This window comes from Chelon labrosus (assembly GCF_963514085.1).
Source record: "Chelon labrosus genome assembly, chromosome: 23".
In the NCBI taxonomy this organism is placed as follows: Eukaryota; Metazoa; Chordata; class Actinopteri; order Mugiliformes; family Mugilidae; genus Chelon; species Chelon labrosus.
Window position 1 is genome coordinate 13,287,967 of NC_140356.1, and position 16,931 is coordinate 13,304,897.

General features: G+C 43.0%; 1 protein-coding gene across 1 annotated transcript; it reads right to left on the reverse strand.

Annotated features, from left to right (window-relative positions):
- Positions 1-2,061: 2,061 nt before the first annotated feature.
- st8sia1 (ST8 alpha-N-acetyl-neuraminide alpha-2,8-sialyltransferase 1) lies at positions 2,062-15,605 on the reverse strand. Its single transcript, XM_084573939.1, has 5 exons — positions 14,908-15,605; positions 13,983-14,127; positions 9,881-9,990; positions 7,871-7,963; positions 2,062-7,388 (listed from the first exon to the last, which is right to left on the reverse strand). Exons 1-5 carry the CDS (start codon positions 15,084-15,086, stop codon positions 6,908-6,910), a joined length of 1,008 nt encoding a protein of 335 aa, XP_084430065.1. The 5' UTR covers positions 15,087-15,605; the 3' UTR covers positions 2,062-6,907.
- Between the last annotated feature and the right edge of the window lie 1,326 nt (positions 15,606-16,931).

Here is a 16,931-nt window from a genome sequence, read left to right on the forward strand (position 1 = left end):
GTTTAGTTACTAGATTATATTCATGCACGATTAAGTGCCTTGTTTTGTAGAAAAGTTCATGAAGAGTGCAGGACGCATTTCAAGGAAGATACTCCCTTCTTCTGAAGAATAGATAACATGTTTGACGACAGGCAGTATGACGTGTACTGAAGACAATCTATCATTGTGTATAAATGCTGTTTTATTTGTCTGTTCTGGGAGCTCCACTCCCATGACCTTTGGTTGTGTGAGATTCTGTGCAGTGCTTGAGTAAAGATACGCTGACTTCAAAACTCTTACTGCAAAGGTTGTGATTCCTTTTTTCACGTCACAATTTCATTTCAGTTATTTTTCTGTTGCTACAGATGAAATAAAGGGTCAATAAAGTTCTCAAGGGAACGTGAATGTCTGAAATTTGCTAGCCTGGCTGACGCGACTGCACATCTCAATGAGATGCTGGTCTGGAAACTACGTGTTTATTTTCTCGTATTTGAGGCGTGGTTTTACAAATGCCTAGAGCCGTTTATTGGGCGCTACGAATGTCTATCAAATGCGCCTGGTAATTCCCATGCTGCCTTGCGCGCGATTCATAGCCAAAGCCTGTTGGTAGCAGAGCAAACACATCCTTCTTGGCAATGAAGTCTTTCAACGCCAAACGTTGCTCTTTTTTTAAAATAAACTTGCGTTCTAAGCTACTTAAAACACTGTCTAAGGCTGCATCGAACGGTAACGTTAGGTCCGCTGCCATGTTGGATTAACACACTACAAGCTTCGGTGTCGCGCATAGACGTCGTCATCGTCTTGCTGCCCCCCCCCCCCCCGTTCTGTGATTGGTTCCCTATCTCAGGCGCAAATATGGGCGATGGTTTCCAGACTGCTTTTGCAGCAAGAATGAAATCGCGCGCAAAGCAGTATGGGAACACCCAGGCTAGAAATTTGCAGGAATCCATCCAAATTTCAATTTAAAGTAATAATTGTCAACGTAATGGTGGCAATACAAACTAGAGATCTGTAGGGGTGGCCTTCCAAGGACATAACATTTTTGCTCTAATCCAAGAAGATACTTCATAGGATGAGTGGCACTTTGTCATTCTGGTAGGGTCTGTCTAGATTCATCCTTTCAGGGCTACAAATGTCCATTATTTTGTGTCAGTTTCTAGTAGGACCCAAATGCAGGACACAGAGGGAGGCATTACCAGAAAGTAAAATTATTTAAAAAAAAAAAAAACAGATTTTAAGGAGCTGCATGGATGGCAGGGTAATCCAGACACATAAATCCAAATGAAACTGGTGAAACGCAAAAACCAAGATGAGAACACAAGGGAAAGGAAAAAGGAAAAGGCAGGGTTATATATGGACTCAAGCAACACAAGGGCTGATGGAATTATGAGAGACAGGTGAGACCAATAAGGGGCGGAGCATGCAGACAAAAGACACAAGGCAAGAAAAGTGAGTGGAAAAACTGTCAATTTTACCCAAAACATTCAAAATTCAACACTACGACAAAAACGTCATATCACTTCATCTAATCATAGTCTGATTGGCATTGCCTTCCTTAGCGCTTTGATGCTAATGTGGTAAAAAAATGCCAGAATTCCCTAAGGGTGCCACTGTTTCTTAGCGCACACACGAACCCACAAATACATTCACGTCCAATTTTCTTCAGACCTCCGTAATTAAATCTCCTTCATCCTTAATGTGCTCCATCCTTTCAGTTATCTCTCCAAACCAGACAAACAAATTAGGGCCTTGATCATAAATAAAGCACATGCGAAGTTGAATGGTCCGGCAGAGAACCGGAGGGGCGGGGGGGAAGAGGAGGACAGCAGCTGTGCAGCTTTGGCTGACACGTCTTTAAAAATTCATGGCCCAAAAAGAAAAAAAGGCCATGCTAACAGGATATGGCAAACAGAGGAGTTTCACTGACGCCATTTCCTAGAAGCAAGATATTTATAATTTACACTTATCACTAACAAATGCACAAAATCCCAAATACCTCTAAAGAAATCTAAAAGAAAACCACACAGATGAAGATATTTTATTTCATTTCTTTTATTGGTTTCCAGTGTTCACTTTGTTTATGGACATGGTTGTTTTCACTTGTTTTTATTTTATTTTTTCTTATTCATCCTTCACAGTTTAATCCAGGTGGCACACACAACTGGTTTAGTCCATTCATTTACAGTCGTTCTGATTTATTTTTTAACATGCTCAGGTACGGTTTGTTCGTATCAGATGACTTGGACAAGGTGAAAATAATCGGATCTTTTCGCATCAAATTCAGACAGTTGAGGCAAATAAAGCACACGTAAATGTCGTCTTTTCAAGAGACAGCCTGGCAGAACAATAAATATGCGGGAAAGCTGAGACATCTGGACTCAATCGAACATAGGTCCAACTTTATTTACACGATTATTTGTATTCGTTTTGGCACGATTTAAGGCGTCTCTGCGACTGAAATTGTGTCAATTCCTAATCAACAAATCATACTATAATTGGTCTTTAACTATTTTACTATATTACTTTTTTTGTTTTCTGCCTTATTTTAAAGTAGCTTCATCAGATTAAAATAAATCCACCTTTTTGTACTATTTGACCCTCTATATATTAAGTTTGTCATGCCATTACTTGAATTCTCATAGACCGTGCGTGAATATGTAGCAGAAAAAAACGTGGCTTTCAGCAACTACATTTGAGACTCGGTAATGCCAAACCTGCACTATGACATGGGAACGACCTATTTTCTTGTTTTCCTGCTGCCAAGAGGATACAGTGGATGACATTATCATCATGAGACAGTACAAGGTTTACACAACTAATGGACAGAAGTGGCAAGTTTCACATTATCATCACATAGAAGAGAGGAGTGCGTTGTTTTAAGGACACTGCAGCTGATCATATGGCTGCTACGGCGGATCAAGCATGTGACCTTTGCATGACCAGACTAGAACCAATCTGGATCGCCCTGCAACCACACATACTGTAGCTTGATTAATGGCCTGAGACAGGAAAAAAAAAAAAGGATGACAAGGCTGCAATTGTCCGTATGCCGTGCTCTATTTTGATCCGTCCTTTTCCCAATTTCTTGTCTCACAAACCTCTCGTTGACGCTGGCAGCTTCACAGGAATCATTTGACATTTTAAGGAAATACCCATTCTCGATTTTTTATTTATTTTTTTTGTTAACAGATAGGAACGTCACTCAACCTGTTAGCGTAGCCTAGCATCAAGCCTGGAAACAGCTAGCCTGGTTCTGTCTGTCCAGAGGCGACGTAGCCCACCTATCAGGACGTCTGTGGCTCAGTAATTTACTTGTTTAAGTTTCGTAAAAAGAGACCGAAAGTGTATTTCCCAAAATGATTCGACAATTGGTGATAAAACACAAACATGAATCTGTGGAATACATCTCGGTGTGTTCAAGGTTAAAAAAAAACATTCTTGGTGACAGGCAGCCATCGTTGTCTATGGTAATGATATTGCTCGTACATGTTCTTCCACACTAGATCAACAAGAGGACCTTTTAATGGCTCACGGGTTGCACATGGTGTGTGTGTGAGATGTGCAGGTTGTAGCAGGAAGTACACAAATGCAGTTTATTTGGACTCGAGCTCAGTGGAGTTGCGTTTGAATGTTTTTAAAGGACGACTGGAGATCTAAAACTAACTAGTCATTTTGCTCGCAGATCAATATTTACATCAATCCCTTTCCAGACGAAATCTAAGCGCAGTACGGTGGCGCTTTGCTCAGATCATTCGGACAGTATGGAATGAGGGCGTGGATCTGAACATAATGAAAATAGGTAAAAATCTGTGTACCAAAAAGCACATACACATCTAAAAATCGTCATGCTTACTTAAAATTCACTTTACATCACGTCTCATTCATACACAATACTGGGCTGCAGACAAAACAATAAAAGGTGCAAATAAGAAACATCACAATAGAAAGACTAACCGTAAAACAAATTGGTCAAAGTGTTCATACAGCTCAGTTCCCAGTCATAAATAGCCACATGTGCATTTGGACTGGACATCATTTTTTTTTTTTTTTCTCTCTCTTCACAATATTGGTCCAACTGTATGCACTTAACATCATTATATTACGGATAATCAATGTACCAGATATTGTCTAACTCATCCGTAGAGCCAGCCAGACGATCAATATAAGAAATATCCCTCGTTTGAACGATTCTTTTTGCCTTAATACATCTTAAAGGCACTGGACCTTGCTCAGTTTAACAGAATGAGAACGTAAAGCACTAACACATGGACTTGTTTTGTACCTAGGAGAACTTTTTAAGGATAGTGGTACGCTCCATGCGCTTTCCATGCAGAGTCATCCTTTTGTTGCGGAAACGACAGTATGGCACGGTCACATTTGTCATTCTTGAATAACATTTTTTTTTTTTTTTTTCTTTTTTTTCATCTGCAAGGCCTGCAAGTACAATAAATCTGTCTGATGTCTTGGTTTCTACATCAGCACATATGGAGGCAACGTCCCACGGCTTCCAATGGACCACCATGGGAGTTGGTTTTGGAAAAAATATGTACAGCAGTCAGTGACGAGAAACGAATACTTCTGTTTTGATCCCGTGGTCATTTTTCAATGAGTTACACATATGGTGTTTGTCAGGCTGAAACATGATGTTGCAAGTTGCGAGGCGGAAAACGGTGCATTCCAACCACTCGACTTTCCAACCGCCACCCGTGGTCATGGACTTTGGGTAGTGACCGAAAGGTTGGCATCACGGATACAAGAGGCTGGAACGAGCTTCCTCCATAGAGAGCAAGGGCTCAGCCTTAGGGCTTAGAGACAGGGGAAGGAGGTTGGACATCCAGGGGAGCTCCTTCACATCCAAATAGGCCAGCTGAGGTAGTTTGGGAATCTGGTAAGGATGCCTCCTGGGTGCCTCCTCTTGAAGGTTTACTGGGCATGGCCTGTTGAGACTAGATCCCAGGAAAGACCCATAATTTGCTGGAGAGATTACATATCTGGTCCGGCTTTGAGGATCTGCAATGTGTTGCTAGGTGGAGGATCTACCATGACCCAGTCTCAGATAAGTCGGCAAAAATGGATGGATGTTGCAAGTCCAGAAAGTTGCAGATTGTCGTAAAACTATTTAAGTATTCGAGTGTTAAAATGCGTAATCAGAAAAGCAACACCGAGCAGTCCCGTAAGAAACGTACTCATACATTTCTATCGCCACAAGCTGCCCAGAGCCGCAGAAGATTGAGACTTTGTGATATTTTGTGAGATGAGATTTTACGGAAGGTTTCACGCAAAGCTAAAAGCTACGTTCCCATCTACAAGGCTTTCCTGACTTGCAAAATTATCTTTCAAGTTGACCAGCATATATATATATATATTTCTGGGCAAAATTAAAACAGGATCCAAAAAAATTATTTATCTCCCGCCACTAAATAGTGCATATTTATTTTTTTTTTTGTATTTACAAAATAAGGTCCCATGGTGTCCACCGTAAAGAACAAGACGTCGCCTCCCTATCCTTATTCCCTTGTGCAAACAAAAAGGCAAAAACAAAAACACAAATTAAGAAGAAGCACAGGACGGAGGCTCAGTTAATCCTGTGCTGTGATGCAAAGTGATAACAATAATTACATGATTAAATCATAATTTACCGTTAAAAAAAAAGAGAGATTAAAATGCCATTTTGTGACACAGTCTTTTTCTGTCACAGCCTCTCTTTATATCAGTGTCTCCTTATTCCAAAGCACAAGAACAGCGCGAGACTGTGTATCAAAGAGACCACTGTTTCCTCGGCTTGGCACTTGACAAGTATAGTACAGTTACCAAGAGATGACTTCCAGCAGTCCCTCTTAAAAACTGGGTTAGGCTGCTTTTATCTAAGGAGCCTGCTCGCAATTGAACTCTACCAAAGAGCCTGCCAGTGAGGATGAAAGTCAACGGAAATGAGGTACATATGTGTGTTTTTTTGTGTTTCTGATTATGTATGTCGATAACGGCTTCCAACTTGATTATGAATATAAATCAGAATTCACATTATTCCTGAAAAAAAAACAACACAGAACACATTTGCCGGACAAAAACAATATGTGGACACCAGGGTGTACTCATTTTCCCTTTTCAGTAAAGGGTTAAAAAATGCAACTTGGCTAAACATTCTAGGGGATATAGGACTTAAGACTCCATTTCTAATAGCTCCTGCTTTGAACTAAAGCTCTATTTGGCACCACAGAATGCCAATCAAGCGCTCGGTTGAAGAAAAGCAGAGAAAAATCCTTTCATACACACAGCAGCCAGCTTTTACTCTTTCTACCCCCTGCTATTCTTTTTTCTCTCTCCATTAAGTTTCGCTCCTATTCAAGCCACTAGGTACCAGGACACCATTATCTCTCCCTTGTTCCTCGCATTTCGCCAGTCTTTCAGTGCGTTTTATTATTCCCCCTGGTCCTCCACTCCGTCTGTCTCTGTTTAACAAAGACCCAGAGGGGGGGGGGGTTTGGTCCAGCTGCCCCATATGTCAGTCAGATACAGTAGTCAGCGTATAAAATCCACCCCCCACCCATCCATCCCGCTTTTCACCAGCTGATGCTTCCCCTAAAAACACACATCCATGCACACATACAATTTCAGAAACATGGGTAGAGATATGGCAAGTTTTTTGGGAATGTATGATTGTTTCACACCGTGTGTGTGTACGCCTGTCAGTGTGTATTCTGTCCCTGATGCTGTTGGTCTGGGTGGAGGACATTCTCATGATAATTAGGGATTAGTTGGAGGGATGGGGGGGCAGCAAGAGTGTGTATGCACAGAGATGCAGTGCAGAGGATTGTTAGAGGAAATATGCGCGCTAATTGTTTTCACCGTGACAGCTTCCTGCCACTTGATAACCCAAAACTCTTCATTTCCGGAAACCTGCTAAAAAACTTCAGCTAACCGCTATCACTTAACTCCCCCCTTCCTGAGGGGGGCAGTGTCCCACCCTCATGCGGAGTGTGCCACTTTTGTGCAGGTGCCAGAGCTGGACAAACTCCTCGGGCATCGCGTGGAACCATTTATAGGGCAAGATGTTGTCGTAGTAATGGTGGCTGACCGGTTGCTCATCCAGGCCGACGGAAAACGGCCAGAAGCCGTAGGCCGTCACTTCTTCGCACAGCCCCAGGGCTAGGCTGACCAGGAAGAGCCCCGTGGAGAGGCGTTTGGCGTGCACGCCGCGGGCTTTCCAGAATTTGCCCACCGTGCGCAGGAATTCGGGGTTAGCGAAGAGCATGGTGAGGTTGGAGGAGGTGTCCTCCAGCGCGTAATACGCCCGAAGTGAAGGGTCGGTGCCGGGCTTCATTGAAAAGGCTGGCATGTAGATGTAGCTGGAGCCATAGGCCTTCATACTGTCCACAAAAGCTTTTCTTGACCACAAAAGGTTCTGAAATCTGATCACAGAGCGGAGTAAAAGAGTAAAAATGGGAGTTAATCCACTATTGAAGTCAACATTATCTGGTAAAAGGTCTGTAGACTGATCAATAAAGCATAGACTGAATAAAAAAAATGAACGTAATCCATTGCTAACAGCCAACGGGGGCTAAAAAAGTCAGATTGTCTCTGAGCCTATGAGAAAATTACTTTACTTATTGCCTCAGAAACTATTTCCTAATGGGTTTATGGTCTCAATCGTTAGTTTCAAGTCATCTTTAAAATAAATTATGGTCCCGTGAAGCAGGGTATTGCTAATGGGCTTCAAAACGATGCTGATGTCTAAATGTCAAATTTAGGCCTTCAAAACCAACCACATGTCACGTCCACTTCCTTTACACAGCCCATGCTGTACATTTGTCTCCCCCCTCTTCGTTTCATTGCCTTTTTACTAAGCAAACAAGTTTTACGGTACAGTTCCATTCATTTGATCTCACATTACCTTTTCTCTATGATGCTGGGGTTGGCTGTAACCAGATGTGTTCTGGTTCCCACATCCTCCACATATTTCTTTGAGAGCGGTGGAAGGTTACACCTGCATAAACAAAACAACACACAGTCTCAAACCGATTTATATCAACTAATGACAAATGCCTTTTCTGCTTTCCTCGTAGATAAGACGACGATAAGATCTCCTGAGGCATATATACGGTCAATGGGCATGCCCCAAGCAGAATTAGCAGAGGAAAGGTTGAAAGCGGAACGGCATGGCTGAGAAGTGGTTACACAACTTCAAAGCTGACAGCGTAGCCGCCACGTTTTAAATAATTAATAAGTGGAGTGACAATGCCTGTGTGGAATTACAACCTACATTTCAGAGACGAACAGTTAAACATGGAAAATACAGTCTTTCACATGACACGGGGCTCTTTTTGTCGGTCACACATGGATCCAAAACGTTTGTTCAGCTTCATGGAAAATGACTTTACACTTTAAATAGTCATTTCCTGTTGTAAAAAATTAGACAATTACACATCGGCCACAACAGGCAAGGAAATTAAGGACCACTTGGGAAGGATTTTGTAGTCCACAAAATCCTGGACCACATTTTTCAAGACGTATCAGTCGGTATTGCGCTGTTTTCTGAGTCTCTCAATGACCTTCAGTTATTAAAATCTGGCTGCCTTAAGAAGCCAGACAACTGTTAATATTGTTGGTAATGCAGCATGAAATTGCGTCACTATTTGGCAGAAACCGGAGCAAATCATGAGATACAGTTGAAGAGCGAGCTTCCCCACACTCGTTGGTGCGTACCAACCCTCGCCTTCGAGAGGCGAAAGAGGATCACCTTACCGTAAATGCACCAAAAATGCGTATTTCCGTCATATTCAAAACTGCTGTCACTTGAGGAAAGGTTATTTGAAGGCACTGAAGTTGCAGGATGTCCATTCAAATGTGCATCCTGGACACTATCTTGATAATTTTCCTGTAGTAATCTGTGCCATATTACAGGTCCTTTGATCCCTGAAACGCGATGCTCCGCAGAGCAAGATACACAGGATGTTTGGTGACGATGGAGAGAGTCTGAATGAGATCTGTTATTGTTATGTGGGAGCTGAATGGTGTAATTTGCTGCTGCGGCCAGAAGACATTTTCCTCCTCACAGTCATCTGTATGGAATTTTTTTTTTTTTGTTGCAGTATTAAAAAAAAAAAAAAAAAAAGGGATGTGTGGTACAAGAAATAGGGGAAAGGGATTCCAAGCAGATCAGCGACAACCCTCACAAAAAGGATTGAACTGATGGCTCGTTTCAGCACAAACTGACAATTTGTACACGCTGCACTGTTGTTTTTATACTTATCCACTTTTAGATTGGTTTGGTTTTATCATTCTTTGTTAGACGTGTTGTATATTCTCCTGTTTCTTAATGCTGACTGCGCCCCTGCACTTAAGTTTCATTTCCTGTCTCCTGTACCTCGTGTGTTGAGACAAAACTGTGTGTGATCACAAGCAACTTTCCCTTCAAAGGATGTGTTTTGTAAAATGCTGCTTCTCTCTGATTACATTCACTATGATGAATGTGAGAATGCCCCTTCACTGAAGTAGGAAGCATCTGTGAATAAAACCAGTTGGCAGGTTTCCCGATTCACAGCTACTTCCTGGTGCCCTTAAATGTCCTTCTTTTGGACATGTAAATTTCATGCAATGTGTTTTTCTAAATGCAAAATCTCAGTGAAGGCGCCTATTGTTACTGGATTTATTTGCTTATTACTTCTCTACTCATTTTCATCTGACTCCTATTCCTGTTTTTCTTACTCATACCTATCGTCCTTTTTATCACGACCTTACTCGGCCTCACTTTTCTCTCCGCCGTCCTCTCTTGGCTACAATCAACACCAGCTCTCATTATCACTTAGGGCTCGTGGTGTTCGTCCGCTCTCCTGGGCACGGACGATTCAAATTTGGAGAAGCAGTGAAGCACCTGTGTCCCCTAACGGTCCCCGTTTCTCACCGCATGATGAAGTCGGCTCGGTCGATGTCCCGTCCGCACTTGCTGTGCCTGAGGATGCCGCCGTTGCCCACCACCGCACACTTCTTCAGGGGCAGCTGAAGAGGGTTGTCCTGGGAGGAGGGCAAAATTCACAGCCGGTTACACAGAAACAAACGATTGGTTGTCTTTTGATCTGGGTTCTAAAGCGGAGGCCCATACATGAGTCACTGTCTGTCAACCTTGGCCTAAGGAGAGACTGGAAAAACCAACAAGGAGATCAAACAGGCTATGAATCAGCTCCAGGAACAACATCCATGTATAGTGATATTATCAAGATGCCAAGCAGACAAAATGGTTAAACAGAGGTCTAATAACCTGGACTAATTAAATAGTCTACCACTAGTCTAAATAGTAGCACAACCGCTATACATCAAGTGGATCCATCCGAAGATGCTCTGGTATTTAGACCATTGGTAATTGTATTTCAGCAGTGAGTTTTTAGTGATTCCTGGAGGTGGCCAGCTCCTGGGAGTCATTATTCCGTCTTTATCTGTAGTGTTAAGACTAAAAGTCAACAAAGACTCCCAAGAACAGATGTGAACGTCTAGGTGCAATTTGCAAATTTTAAGGACCTACAATACTAAACAACCTAGATTTCTGTTCATCATGCTCTAAGAGGATGTAAGTACTTGGTGAATTTCCAGTTCGGATTGCAGATTGGCCATAGGTGTTGGACTGGAGACCTGTCCATGGTGTACCCCGCCTCTCGCCCAATGACAGCCGGGATAGGCTCCAGCTCCCCCGCAACCCTCCAGAGGACACACGGTTACAGAAAATGAATGAATCAATTTCCACTTCGGCATTAGCTATTCAAGTAAATCACGCTCAACGGTGTCTACAATGATTAACTTTTATGACGAGAAATACTGTTAGCTAAGTTAAAATTCATAGTTGCAAGTTGCAACCTTACATTTTTCAGACATTTCTGGTTTCCTGCTAACATTTTAAGCATTTTATCCCCCATCATATTTTTTTCATTGTGGAACAGTCGAGCTATTTTTACAATCTTTCCATACTGTTAACTAGTGACTCACTACCGGCACTCTTTGTTCTGAATCAATGCTGTATCATCATCTAAATTGTATCCTTGTTTTGGACAGAATTAAAATCTGCTTCAGAGGACACTGTAACATCAGTCCTCATGGGGCAAAGCCTAAAAAAAAAAAAAAGCCCTTTGCCTTGGCTGCATTTAAGTCCGAGGCATGGAGACGGCGGAAACAATTGTGCTCATTATTCCCTTCGGAGTGCACTCACTTGAGAATACGCGCACACAACACACACACCCACGCGCACACACACACACCCCTATCTGTGCCTTCAGGGTGTCTTCTGAACCGTGACAGGGGCAGAGGACAATGTGCGGCTAACAGCACGTAAAGATGGCGAGGGGAACCAGAACATTAAGTCAAATCTCACCAATAGTTTAACAGGCTAAAGTTTTCAATATACTTTATCCAACCAACAGCCAAAAACCTAAAGACGCTCAATTTTAGAAGAAATAAAAAAAGAGAAAATGAGCAAATCTCACGTTTGAGAAGGAGAAACCAGACTTTTTTGTTTATATTGTAAGCGGAAAGTGCGTCCATTGTGCGTGCGAGTGAATGTCTTGTCACGTCTTTTCATTCAGCGTGTGGGAAATAGCTTTTTTAAGATACTAAAGTGACATTTTCTGGTTAGTTTCATCAATTCACTGTCAAAGGTCCACAGAAAGCAGAACAAAATGATCACAGGACCCTAACTGTTCAGTCCACTGAACTGTATGTATGTACAGTGCGCTCTGTTTGAGCCATTGAACTAACCCGCAATTAACTGTCAAAGGCCTAATTGGCACATTTCCTGGCAGATGCCCAGACACTGTAGCCGCTGCCAGCTTGGTGCAGCGTGGCTGGTTGTCTGTGTTCTAGACCTGTAATCACGGCAGTGGTAGTTAAGAAGCCTTCTTGAACGTCATCCGTGCCCCCTAACTACCAGTTACCTTCCTGCTGGGAAACATGTAGCTGCCCACAATATATGCATGTAGGGGAAGTGCAACACAGCTGCTAAAAATAGAGCAAGTGTTATAATGGAGACTTGCACACAGTTGTACAGAGCAGCAGTGTGTCCGTAACCTTGGGCAGGACGATGAACTGGAGTCAGAGGCAGCACAATAACTAACAGCAACATCACAGTGACAGGAAGTCATAATGTACAGGAATATAAACAGTCCAAACATTAAATTAGCTAATTAGCTACATTAAATAAAAGTTATGTATAGTACAGGGACTTTTACGCACTTTTAGGGGTCAGTTATATCACAGTGCAGAAAATATCTTAAGGCCGATTTCTAGTTTTGGCATCCGCATGTGCAGTGCAGATTTTCATGTGGACATGCGCCTGGTTTCATTTATACTACAGTTTTAGTATGCTGCTAAATTCAGTGTTTCCGAAAGGCTGGCTGGTTTACACTTTATTTTCACTTTACGCTTTTTAGCTGCAGGATCTTCGTAGAACCAGGATTTATTTTGTTCCTTGACACCAAATACTCTGGTATATCTACTTTTTAAACGCTTCCACTAACCAAATAATAGAAAATAAGAAACAATATACATCAAGGAAGCCAGAAGCTTCCTGAAAGACGTGCTACCGCTGGGTTTTGCAAGTAAAAACTGGAAATCTCAGCACTGGATATGTAAAATATTGTTTAAGGTCACAATTAATACGTTTTTTCTATGAATCAATTCAAGATCAAGATGTCACTAAAAACCAAGTCCTACTCGAAAGCTGAACCGTTGCGACTGTTGCTTCGTAGCTGTGTCGACGAGGGAGGTACCATCCTCTGGTTGCCTTGGTAACCCTCTTGTTTCCGAGGGAAACGAGCAGAACACAAGTTGACATTAAGGATCACCGAGGACTAGCTCTTCTCGCTGTCATCTGACGCCAGGGGTTTCTTTGCCCGTCACTGCTACAACTGCCTGCCTTTCATTAAAATTCCCCCTCTCTTGTCGCCGCTCTTCTTCCTGCGTGTGCACCAGTAGCTGCAGATTCCCGGCGTACTCCGATATTAGAGCCCTTATTTTAGGAATAAATCAACTTTCCCAATAAAACACCCACATAAAGGTCAGGGTGCGGTGCGTTCACGCTCCAGCCTGCCACTCTCTCTCTTCAGATTCTCCTTTATTTATTCACCATCACCTCCCCCCATCCTTCATGAATGAACATGCACGGCCTCACGCCTGCAAATTAGGGTCAGATATTCATCACGTTTACCAACCAGAATATTAGACTGTGGATCGGCCGCCTCCGTAAGCGGGATTCAGTCTTCATTATTATTGAGGTCTACTGCCCCTGGATACAATAACCACGGCAACAGCAGTCACCCCCCCCCCCCCCCCCCACCCCCGAGTTTCTCGTTTTGTCCTGTTTCCAGGCACAAACACATATAAATGCCCTCATCCAGATGCGGGGGATGAGATGATGTGCAGGGGAATAAACACACACTGAACTATTCGACATGGGAAAGACGGGGGAAATCATTTCAAATCACATCCTCCTCCGGTTTTTACCCAAGTTTAAACACACTTATCTGGAAAAAGCACATACAGATAACACATTAACACTTAAAATCTGTCCCTCTCGCTGCTGCTCGTTGTAGCTCCGTAGACGGGCGACTACAGCTAAAGTGAAACAAACCCTTCCTGGTTGAAATGAAAACGTAAAAGATGTCTGCTCTCTCTAACCTGCTCCTAATCTCCCGTCTCCACATCTTAATATTGACTCGCCTCACACTGAGAGCACTATAATCCTCTTCCATTTAGAGGATGGCCCCACCACCCCCACTCCCCTCCTCCACTGGTTCCCTGTTAAAAACCCACAGTGCACACACATGGGCGTCGTATTGCGCCGGCTGGGAGAGAAACCGCGTTCCATCATCTGGTTTTATTTACTCCTCCATGAACACGGCGGCTATTCCCGAGCCGGGTTTTTTGTGGTGAGGAATACAGCAACGATATTGTGGCTGTCTGGTGGTAAAAAAAAAACATAAAGCAAAGAAAACAAGAGTCACTGAACAATTGTGTTAATATACCTGCACGAAGAGTGGGTAGGTCTCGTTGTTGACGGTGTGCGAGTGGTAGAACTCGCCGTCGTACCACAGGACCTTCCCCAGTGGCGAGTTCGCCTTGGTCACTGCAAACATCCGCCTCGGGTCGCAGCATTCTGTCAGCAACTTCCTGCACAGGGAGGATGACATAATAAAGTCTGGACAGTTTGACACAAATTGGACTGAACAGGACAGCTGGGACTCTGGGGGGAGGGGGAGTGATGCAATGATTGCTTAATTATTGGTCCAGGGTTGGAGAAAGACGTGCCCTGTGTGAGGTCAGCTAGTGCACATTAGAGGGGGGACAATCAAGTGTTTTAGGTTATGCACTCTTCTCTTCCGTTAATTAGCAAGAATCAGTTGGACGAATTATTATCAGCGAGATGAATAGCACGCAAACACAAGCACCGGTTGAGCATCACATCCCCCAGTAGGCCTATCTGCCGCTCTGCAGGTGTCACTTTCTCTGATTATCCTAATCGGCTTCGCCTCTGAGAATAGTCACGTTCTCAGCTGAATAGGACTTAAATAAGACTGCCACAGTGGGACTAGCATGCCCCGTTGATCTGATCTGCAGCTGAAAAAAAACCACAGTCACTCTGTGATATTACTGTAAAGGCGCTTTGTGGTAATGTGCAAAGTTGCAGCAGTTTCAATGCTTTCCGGTGGCATTGTTGCATGCCCCATGGGTCTTAAAAGCTCAATTTCCTGCTGAGTGTATATTACAATCTGATTATGACACCATTGCCATATGTTCATGGGATTTATACAGATAATACAGATAGGACATAATTTCCGTTCAAAAGTCTACACAGGCTTAAAGAAGAACTGAATCCCTTTGTTTAACTCCATCATGCAACTGGAGCATTATCTTAAACTAATGGACAGAAATCTGAGCCATGAGTCGAACCTGTACAAATCGATGCCCGTCTGGTTCTTGTGCCACTCTTCCCCCTGCCTCAGCACCTCTTCCACTATGTCCTTATCTCTTGGGAGTCTGTAGACGGGGAAAACGTAAATCCAGCAGAGCACCAGGACGCACAGAGCGGCCCACACAGAGAGTTTGGCCCGGTAGCATCGCACCAACATCTTTCCCCCACGTCTTGCTTCAAAACAGCCGGCGCAGGTACATCAAAACCGGTGGCGTAAAGCGCAGGCTCGGCTCACAGCTCTGAAGTCTCCGCTGCAAATCTCAGTCGCATCCCGCGGGCGAGGCGGAGGTATGAATGGAGCGGCACAAGGTAGTCTGTTACCGGGTTGTCTGGCTGAAGCATCGGGCACGAAATCCGGTTCTGTGCTGGCGAGGGCTGGACAGAGAGGAGCGTCTATCCCTGCAGCGGCTCGGGTGCGGGGCTGTGGTGCAGTGTGTCGAGCTCTGCAGGAATCCGCTGCTCTGCCCTCGGTGCATCACCACCATCATCACAGCCTGCGGATTGCGAGGAATCATGCGGGCTCCCTCCAAACCTGGGGTCCCGCCTCATCCCAAAATCCGAAGGGGGTCCCCCGATCCAATCCAACCCTTGGTCCCCTTGCCTGCCTCCTTCCGGGCTTCTCCTCGGGCCTGTGCTGTCCTACTGCAGGGTCTGCGGTGCAAGTGAAACGGACTAGTCCAATTTAGACTCCCTCCACTCCCCCGTCTTTCTCCTGTCAACACCCCCCTCCGCCGAGACAAAGTGCTTCTTGTGTTGCAGGAGGCGAGTCAAGGACACTAAAATGACGAGGCTGAGACCGGAAAAGGAATTTCAAAATAAAAATAAACGAGCTTTACATTATTTACTTTAATTCCACAGTAAATAATGAAACAAAAAAGCAAAACCCAACTTTTAAGTCTTTTAGGTCAATAACTTTTAAGCACACATTATATTTGTAGATGTAGCTAACACATTTCTAGCTAGCTAGCGTCAAGCTAGTCGAAGCTAATGCTACAACTCCTTAGCTTAAACCGTCTTCCTGCTTTTTTAACGTCTCCAAATAATTGATTTCACAGTTAAAGACCAATTATAGGCCTCACACTATGGCTTTAATAAGACAACTGGTTCCAGGAAAAAAGTTTACTTCCATAACACCTGATAGCTAATTGTTTAGCAAACATGAAACTAGTAGCAGAGGAGGCTATAGCAACATATCACAACACAGCTCTTTACATAAAGATTAAATTGAAACACAGGCAATAAAATATACACTAGTGCATTATTGTTTATATTTATGTTTATAATTGAAGTAATCTGTAACATTGAAAAAGTTTTACTTGAAATAAGGGGCAAAAAGGGAACATCGTTTAAAAGACTTATATTTGGTTCACATTGCGTTTTCTTATGCATGTTGGTTTAGCCAATGTTTATCTGCACAACAAATGTGTTTTTTAGGGTACTTCAACATTTGAAAATGTATGAAAATGCCTGTGTGAGTGTTGCACAATTGCCGAAGGCCCACTTTACAGCTTAGTTCACTAGCAATGGAGCTATAGGTTATCAAAGCGGTGGTTATCACTGTCTTTTGACTTTTGTTTCTCCTGCTTTTAGTTTGGTCTTCATCTCAAAATGTTTCTGCATCAATACTTTTTGCAAAATCTTGAGTGAATCAAAACTTTTGGAAAAAAAAGTTCTGTCCTTGATGCTAATATTAATCCCTCTTAGATAGGAGGGGGGCACTTTTACATGGGACGTGTCCTATTGTCTCATAAACTAGAGCATTGTCAAATAAAATAAATAAATAAAAATAAAAAAGTCCATTTTTCTCATGGCTGTCTTTAAAGATATATGGATTGAACCTGGCTCAACCCTCAAATATAGTTTTCACATTGATATTATTTATGTATTTCTTTCAGTAGTTTTCCTAGAGGACTATTGTTTTTTATTTATTTTTTAATTTAAGTTTTAGTGACTTTTTACTCATGGACTTTCAACTTGCTAACATCAAACATTCTGAATAGGA

Excerpts from the sequence above, each read along its gene's own strand:
- st8sia1 (XM_084573939.1), bottom strand. The coding sequence starts at position 15,086 with ATGTTGGTGCGATGCTACCGGGCCAAACTCTCTGTGTGGGCCGCTCTG. Across the intron at positions 14,128-14,907 it reads ACGGGCATCGATTTGTACAG|GAAGTTGCTGACAGAATGCT; the intron begins GTTCGACTCATG and ends CTCCCTGTGCAG. Across the intron at positions 9,991-13,982 it reads CCTACCCACTCTTCGTGCAG|GACAACCCTCTTCAGCTGCC; the intron begins GTATATTAACAC and ends CCCTCCTCCCAG.